Genomic DNA, 7,989 nt, shown 5'->3' with positions numbered 1-7,989 from the left:
GGACAGTTACTATCACTATCACCATTAAATCACCAACACCATCACTATCACTAATAAGACCATCACTAACACCATCACTAACCTTAACCCATCAGCCAACACACCGCACTGATCTGCTGTTCCTGGGACAGTTACTAACACCACCATCACTATCACTAACCCATCAGCCAATACACCAACACCATCACCAACTTAAGGCTTAAATACTAACACCAGCACCAACACTTATAGTATCACCAACTCCAACATTAACACCATCACCAACATTAACTCCATCACCAATATTAACACCAACACCAGTGTTGAGTGGTAGTAGGTGGTAGTGAGAGGTAGTGAATGGTAATGAGTGGTAGTTAACTGTAGTAAATAGTACTGAATGGTAGTGAGTGGGAGTGGATGGTCGTGAATTGTAGTGAGAGTGAGTGAGTGGTTGTGAATGGTAGGGGGTGTGAGTGGTAGTAAATAGTAGTGTATGGTAGTGAGGGGTAGTGAATGGTAGTAAGTGGTAGTGGATGGTAGTGAGTGGGAGTGGATGGTAGTGAATGGTATTGAGTGGTAATGAAGGGTAGGGAGTGTGAGAGGTAGTGTATGGTAGTGAATTGTAGTGAGTGGTAGTGGATGGTAGTGAGTGAGTGGTAGTAAACTGTAGTGAATAGTACTGAACGGTAGTGAGCAGGAGTGGATGGTAGTGAATGTTAGTAAGTGGGAATGAGTGGTAATGAATGGTAGTGAGTAGTTATTGGTGCTAGTGTATGGTAGTGAGTGTGAGTGAGTGGTAGTGAACTGTAGTGAATAGGACTGAATGGTAGTGAGTGAGTGTGAGTGAGTGGTAGTGAACTGTAGTGAATAGGACTGAATGGTAGTGAGTGGTAAATGGGTGGTAGTAACGACAGTGAACGGGTTGGTGCAGGGAGCCGCCGGGACGGTAGGGGGCAGTAAGCGAGCACGTGAGTGTTTAGTTGTGAGCGGAAGCTGGGTTTGTTTTTTGGCTGCGCGCGGTGTTGTGCAGGTGAGCGGGGCGCGCGGGGTGATGGAGCAGTTTGTAGAGATGAACAGACACCTGGTGGATCAGGTAGAGAGCTACCGGACGGTGTCTGAGAGCGAGAAGCACTGGAGGCCGCGGAGAGATTTCATCTTCCGGAATATTAACGATTATGAAGATCCTCACCTGGATCACCTGCTCGCGCTCTCTATGGTCTGGGCGAACCACGTGTTCCTGGGCTGCAGGTGAGATCCGGGCTTTTCCCTTTAGTCCTTTAGTGTAACAGGGTTTAGAGCAGCTCCAGGTTATTAATGATTAATGATCTCCATCAACTTTTACCTGCAGAGACCATCAACCCACCTGTACTCAAACCTGCAGCACAGAACACAGCAAACACAGCCTGAATCACCACAACAATACCTCTGCTATACTGAATATATTAATAGATGATAGACCAGAGCACAGTTAATACAATAACAAAGTAAATAAATATAAAACAGTATAAATCAATAATATCAAAAGAAACCTTAAAACTGAGTCCAGAGGTTTCAGCTCGGTTCTGGAAGTATGTCTGTATTTAATATCAATATATACTTAGAGACACCAACACTGCCTCAGCTAGCTTTATTCTTGTGTTCGTAGAGAAACACATTTTATTTCTGTATAGAAAACTAAGTTTGTACATCAATCTGCTTGTTAATGTGGTATTTAAAGGTGAAATGTTAATGTAAATGTTAAATGTTAAAATTTTGAAAGAGTTTTCAAAGATTTTTTTTATTTAGATTTTTTTAACTGACTTGAAGCACAGTAATCTACACATCACTCCTCTGAACTCCTAATGTTGATTCAGTTAGGAATCCAAAGGGGAACGGACCTCATTTCCATCTGGCAGTAGCTAATTATTGGTAGTTCTTTTTAGTAATAATCTCCATAAAAATAATTTGTTCCTTAATTAGTCCATATAATTGTTCCTAATGAATAAGTTCTCTTCCTGATTTTATTTTCTTATTTTTCCTCTCATTTGTTTGTTCTCTCAGATCCCTCACTCTCATACGACTGTTTATTCCTCCTTCAGTTTTATTTAACTGTAAATTTGTGTTTATTATTTTAGATACAGTGAGGAGCTGCTGAATAAAGTGAAGGAGATGGCAGAAGGAATCGTAGTTGAAGATGCTCCTGTATTTAAAACTCGAGATGAAATCGTCAAAAACCAGCAAAAGGTAGGTTCTGCAGGAATCTTACGCGCGCACGCGCACACACACTCACTCACACTCACTCACACTCACTCACTCACTCACACACTCACTCACTCATTCACACACTCACTCACTCACTCACTCACTCACTCACTCACTCACTCACTCACTCACTCACACACTCACACACTCACACACACACACACACACACACACACTCACTCACACACACACTCACTCACTCACAGTCTTGCAGAAGTACTTTACTGTTCTGATTCTTTCTTTCTCCAGCGGTGAAACAGAAACACTGATCTGATGTTTGGAGTCTCCTGATGACGAGCTGCTCAACTGAATGACAACTTTTATCATGTAAAAGTTTTAAACATTGTTTTGCTGTTTCTTTTTTTTATCTGAAACTATGAATTTTAAATTGTTTTTTTAACTGTTTTTAAACTTCATTTAAATAAATATGTTTAACTAATGCTTGGGTGTTTTTTTTTTTTTTACACACAACCATAAAGACAAAAAATCTGGAAAAGAAAAGTTTATTTTGCTTATACAGCATACAGTATAAATGTTTTTATAGGATAAATTCACAAAAACTAACTTCATTACATATTTTTTCATGAAAACACAGTCACAATATAACCCACACTTTATCTGAAAACTGAGCTGTATCATTCTGTATAGGACAGAGTATATTTATTAATGCACATTTCACTTTTTATTTGCAGCCACATACAAATGAAGGTGAGTGCTGAATGTCGAATGAGACACAAGCGAAGTGATTGGAATATTATATCTAATCCAGCCAAACCAGAACATGGTGGTATTGTTTAGATTGTAGAACAGAACTGCTGTTGGTGAAATTCTCCAACTATAAATAGATTTATTTCCTTATACAATATCTCAATATTTTTGCCAGCAGTTTCCTTTCCTTAAAACAAAGGTAAAGAAAATTATATTTTATGAATGTAAACCATCTGAAAGTCTACATTTACTGCAACAATACTACAAAGTCTGTTAGCAATAACTTATCATGCAATAATAAAAATAGATATAATAAAACAAAAAAGCACAATGATTTCTGCTTTCAGCAACATGTTGGCAAAGAAGTCCGTTCTGATTACGCGTTTTTTCCTCGAGCGGCACTTGTGTCGTTTCTTTTCAGTGATGAGGTAAATGAAAGAAATTGATGAGCGATTTTGGGACGAGGATTCGGACATTAGGAGTCGACCCAGCTCTGCTCCACGATGGCAGAAACGCGCTTCTCGTACTCGCGCTTGTTCTCCTGATACAGCTGAGCTGCCTGGCTGTTAGCGGGACTGTTGGGGTTCGGCTCGTCCAGCAGAGACTGAAAATCACAGGGAATAAAGACGTTCAGGAGCTTCAAACAGCTAATAAATCACATAATTAAACTTCTAATTAACCTGGAATTCTGTGTAAATATCTGCCACAAGTTGTGGAACAATTTCAGAAAAAACATAAAAATATAAAAATTAAAAAATTAAGACTTTCCTCCATATACAGCCCATAATATCACCAACAGATCAAGAGAATCTGAAATCCCACCGATCATTTAAACAAAATGTGGCCAAATTAATAAAAATGATACATTTTATTCTTATAGTCGAGTCACTGAGTGTAAATTCCTCCTCCGGCTGATTTTATTGGTTCCTGCTGCAGAGCTGCAAAACTTTAGGAGACGCTTTCAGGACAGCGACGTTTGGACTAATTTAAATATCTGATACAGGTTCAGTAACAGAAACAAACCAGGAGATTTTACACAAATCTGCTGAACCCAGAGCGTCAAAAGGCAGCTGCTGATACGTTCTGATAATGTGATGATAAAGGGAGGCCATGTTTACAAAAAAGTCAAGGTTTTTATTTAATTATTTATTTACAGAGTCTAAATATCATGCACCGAGACCAATTTGAAAAGGACTAGTTTAACCGGCCAATGAAAAAATAGCATCACTTATTACAGCAAACAAACAAAAACACTCACAATCAACCATGGAGCGAGATATGCCTGATTTTTACACAGCGCAACAGATTTAATAAGAACTAAAACTGTAATAAAACATCATGACCCTTTATTAGCAGTTAAGTATCAGAGTTAAAATTACAGAAACACAGAATCACACAGGATAAGATGATAATTCTTAACAAGAAATATAAATATATTTTACAGAATGATCTCGTACCTGGATAGATGTAAGAATAGAAGATACATCATACGTGGGACTCCAGCGATTCTGAAGAATGTCTAAACATATACTTCCATCTGCATAAACTACAACACACAACAACACATTCTATAATCACACACTGTGAGGCATTAAGGGTGCGCATAAACACACACACACTCGCTCACACTCACACTGAATAGTGAGGTACCGGGGTGATTGTGTATTTGGGATTATTGATCACAGAGGGATGAACTTCTCACCGTTTGGGTGGAACATTTTGGAGATAAACCGAACCGTAGGAGGTTTGTTAGGATATTCTTCTGAAAATTCTATCACAAGCTTAAACGTTCCTGCAAGAAAATGCAGAGTTAAGATTAAAATAAATAATAAACAGTCAGCAGTATGAAATAAACGCTACCTTACACTACACTTCTAATAACTGAACTCAGCAATTTAACCTCTGTTAAAACTGTGCTGTGTCTTTCTGTGCGCAGAATAGCGGGTGTGATTTCCAGGTATTTTATTTGTAGTATTAAGAGATAATTGGCTTACCATCTTCAAATGGTGTTCCCACAGGTCTGTAAAAAAAACACACATTTCTGGTTACTTAATACAACTAAAAACATATCAATCTTATCTGGTCAGGGAATTCTCACCAGTGCTAAATTATTAAATATATTGTGATATATTTTGTCATATTGTCCAGGTCTACTTTAGTGTTTTATTTATAAGTTGTCCCATTTTAACCCTGCTCTATCAGTATCTGCAGCTTTATATTGTAAGTATTAGTTATAAATATCAGTACTCACCCAAAAATAACCGCATTCCAGAGCATGATGTTGTTTTCTGATGGAGCTCCACTCACGCCCGTCGGCGGGTCTTCTTGAAGTCTGATTATAAAAGAGAGGAAACGCTTGTGTTTAAACACTAGTGAGGACGGATATCTGTGAACATGGCAGCACCTTTAATTTTACAGTGCAAAGTTCTTTAAATTCACTGAACTGAAGCTTCATGAAACAAAATTAACAGGATTTTTAGAGGCTGAACTGAAACGATTCCCACAATCCCTCAGTACAATTCACTCCCAAATCAGTGAAACGTCAGTAGTGTTGTTAATTATATTTTATATACAGTCAAATTAAATGTCTTTAGGCCTGAGGTGCGAAATACAGCATCAGCAGCATCGGCAGCAGGACGAATATTCATAACAGGAACCGAGCCGGACATTACTCACACATATACACAAAACCATAAATTACATCTGTATAACATATTGTATAGTGGTATATAAACTCTGGTTATAGTGCTGTATATATGGTGTGTATATATAGTGTATGCACTCTGGTTATGGCGGTGTATATACTCTGGTTATAGTGGTGTATATACTCTGGTTCTCTGGTGTTTTGGTGTATTGGTAGAACTCAGTTAGCGAAGGCTGGGAGGTGCGGATGTTTATTAGATATATAGTCAGTTGGTTAGATAGTTAATAAAGTAAATACAGTAATAAACACAGTAATAAATACAGAGGTAAAGCGCCGTTCTGGAGCGAAGCGGGTCGCGGGAGCGAGCGGCGGCTAACCGGCTAACCGAGCCCGGTGTTGTGTCGAGTTCTGCTACCCTGTCAACCAGCGCTACCCTAGTTTATAATGTTTAACTGTAAAAATACTGATTATTAGAACATGCTGCATGCCGTAGAAGTGTCGCTATGATATTTGAATAGCCTAAATCAGGATAAAGTTAAGGCAATATAGGTGATAAAATATTTACATATAGATATATATTTATATTATTATACATTTTTTTCATTGCTGTAACACTCAAGAAAACGATTACTGCGATTTCAGATTGTATAATGCACTCGGTAATAAAAAAAAACTAAATTATCAGGAAAAACAAGAAGTGGGTAACCCAGGTCCAGAAAATAAATATCCAAACCAGGGTTTTGTACCCACTGCCTGGGCTGGGCTGAGCTGAGCTGGGTGAGATGGGTTGGTACAAAACCTTGGGATGGATTTTTACTTTCTCGACCTGGGTCACCTATCGATGGGTAGCACAACTCGACAGAACACCATCCCCGAATAAACCCGCCCTCGACCACATATTATACACAGATATACAGGTGTATAAAGGTGTGTATAAAGGTAATGTACCGTTTGAAGTCTCGCATTAGTCTCCGGCGGGCCGGGGTGGACATGTTTCGGGGGTTTGATGGTAAAAATCGGAGCCGCAGGAGAACCAGGCCTCTTCTCTCTGCTCCAAACAACCCGTGACGTCATACCACAGACCCCGCCTCCAGCGCGCGCCTTCCCGACAAACACTGTTCACAGAAGCCTTATGTGTTTATTATTTAATTTCTTTTATTCATTTTCTTTTTTATTAGTTCATAACCCTTAATGTTATACGTTCTACATTTATGTAAATATCGGAGGTGTTTTAAATTATACTGTAATTTTTATTATTGCTGCTTAGTGTAAATCTCTCTAAAATGAAGGGAAATTTTAAATTACACAACAGATCTCGACAAACAAAATATTCAAAATATACATTTTGTAATTATCTGAGAACAAAAGAACACAAAAAACAACCCCTGGAAGGCTAGATGTAAATTAATACAGAAAATAAAAGTAAAACATTGAAACCCTATAAGTAGATAGATAGAACCTACTTTAACAATTTAGACACAAATATTATATTTGCTCGTTTATTTTTTTGAAGAAAACGATCCATTATTACATATTTGTGAGTGTAAAATAATGTAAATATCCGATTTCAGTATCTGGTGTGAGTTTCCTTCTTTACAGTAATAACTGATCTAAATGTTTCCGGTCTCTGTAGATCAGTCCTGGAGGAACTTTAACTCAGAACAGCTTTAACTCTGGGATGTTGGTGGTTAATCAGGTTTCCTCACATTAACTGATCACTTCACTCTGTCCACAACATTTCTACTGGATTAAGATCAGGACTTTATTGGCCCCATTACAAAACATTCTTGATTCGTTCTTGTTCTTCTTGTGTGTGTATAGTGTGTGTCTATATAGTGTGTGTGTGGTGTGTGTATATAGTGTGAGTGTGTGTGTTACTTGTTTATTGGTGGTCTTGAGGACACTGATGACATCATTACTGGGATGAAAGCTCCTGCAGTGTGAAGTGCTTGTAATTCGCTTTAGTTCATTAATATTCATAATTCAGCTTTTAATGTGCTGATGATAGTGATGATAGTGATGATCTTTGATGTTTGTGTTCTTTTCAGGTGACAAATGCCTCTCAAACCTTTTCATATATATATTTACTGAATGTTCAGATGAGTATAATAGGGGATGATGTCAGATTGATGTTACAGGAGGGTTTCTCAGCTGTTCTCAGATAAAGCTGATTAATTATCTTTCTCGTTTAAAAACATTTAAACATTTTATAGATCCGTATTTTATTCAATATTGAAGTTCTCAGTACTTCACCGTTACAGAAGTGCTGTGTGTGATATTAGCGGGTAAATATAAACCGCAGCTGATGAAGAGTCATCACACTGCTCCATAATTTGTTTTTACAGCATAAGATAAGATAAGCGTTATCCCTCAAGAAACCAAACCCTTTCCACACTAACTAAATATGAGCATTATGT

General features: G+C 37.9%; 2 protein-coding genes across 2 annotated transcripts; one reads left to right on the top strand and one right to left on the bottom strand.

Moving 5' to 3' along the window:
• The first annotated feature begins 876 nt into the window (after window positions 1–876).
• Window positions 877–2,659, top strand: cdkn2aipnl (CDKN2A interacting protein N-terminal like). Its single transcript, XM_007241338.4, has 3 exons — window positions 877–1,227; window positions 2,094–2,202; window positions 2,470–2,659. The coding sequence occupies exons 1-3, from the start codon at window positions 1,031–1,033 to the stop codon at window positions 2,473–2,475; spliced, it is 312 nt and encodes a 103-aa protein (XP_007241400.3). The 5' UTR covers window positions 877–1,030; the 3' UTR covers window positions 2,476–2,659.
• A 48-nt stretch (window positions 2,660–2,707) lies between these two features.
• ube2b (ubiquitin-conjugating enzyme E2B (RAD6 homolog)) lies at window positions 2,708–6,655 on the bottom strand. The gene is made up of 6 exons (XM_007241339.4): window positions 6,521–6,655; window positions 5,180–5,260; window positions 4,923–4,948; window positions 4,631–4,720; window positions 4,386–4,474; window positions 2,708–3,532 (listed from the first exon to the last, which is right to left on the bottom strand). Exons 1-6 carry the CDS (start codon window positions 6,562–6,564, stop codon window positions 3,404–3,406), a joined length of 459 nt encoding a protein of 152 aa, XP_007241401.1. The 5' UTR covers window positions 6,565–6,655; the 3' UTR covers window positions 2,708–3,403.
• Window positions 6,656–7,989: the final 1,334 nt, after the last annotated feature.

This window comes from Astyanax mexicanus, chromosome 17, assembly GCF_023375975.1.
Source record: "Astyanax mexicanus isolate ESR-SI-001 chromosome 17, AstMex3_surface, whole genome shotgun sequence".
Lineage (NCBI taxonomy): Eukaryota > Metazoa > Chordata > Actinopteri > Characiformes > Acestrorhamphidae > Astyanax > Astyanax mexicanus.
This window is presented reverse-complemented; position numbering and strand designations above follow the sequence as displayed.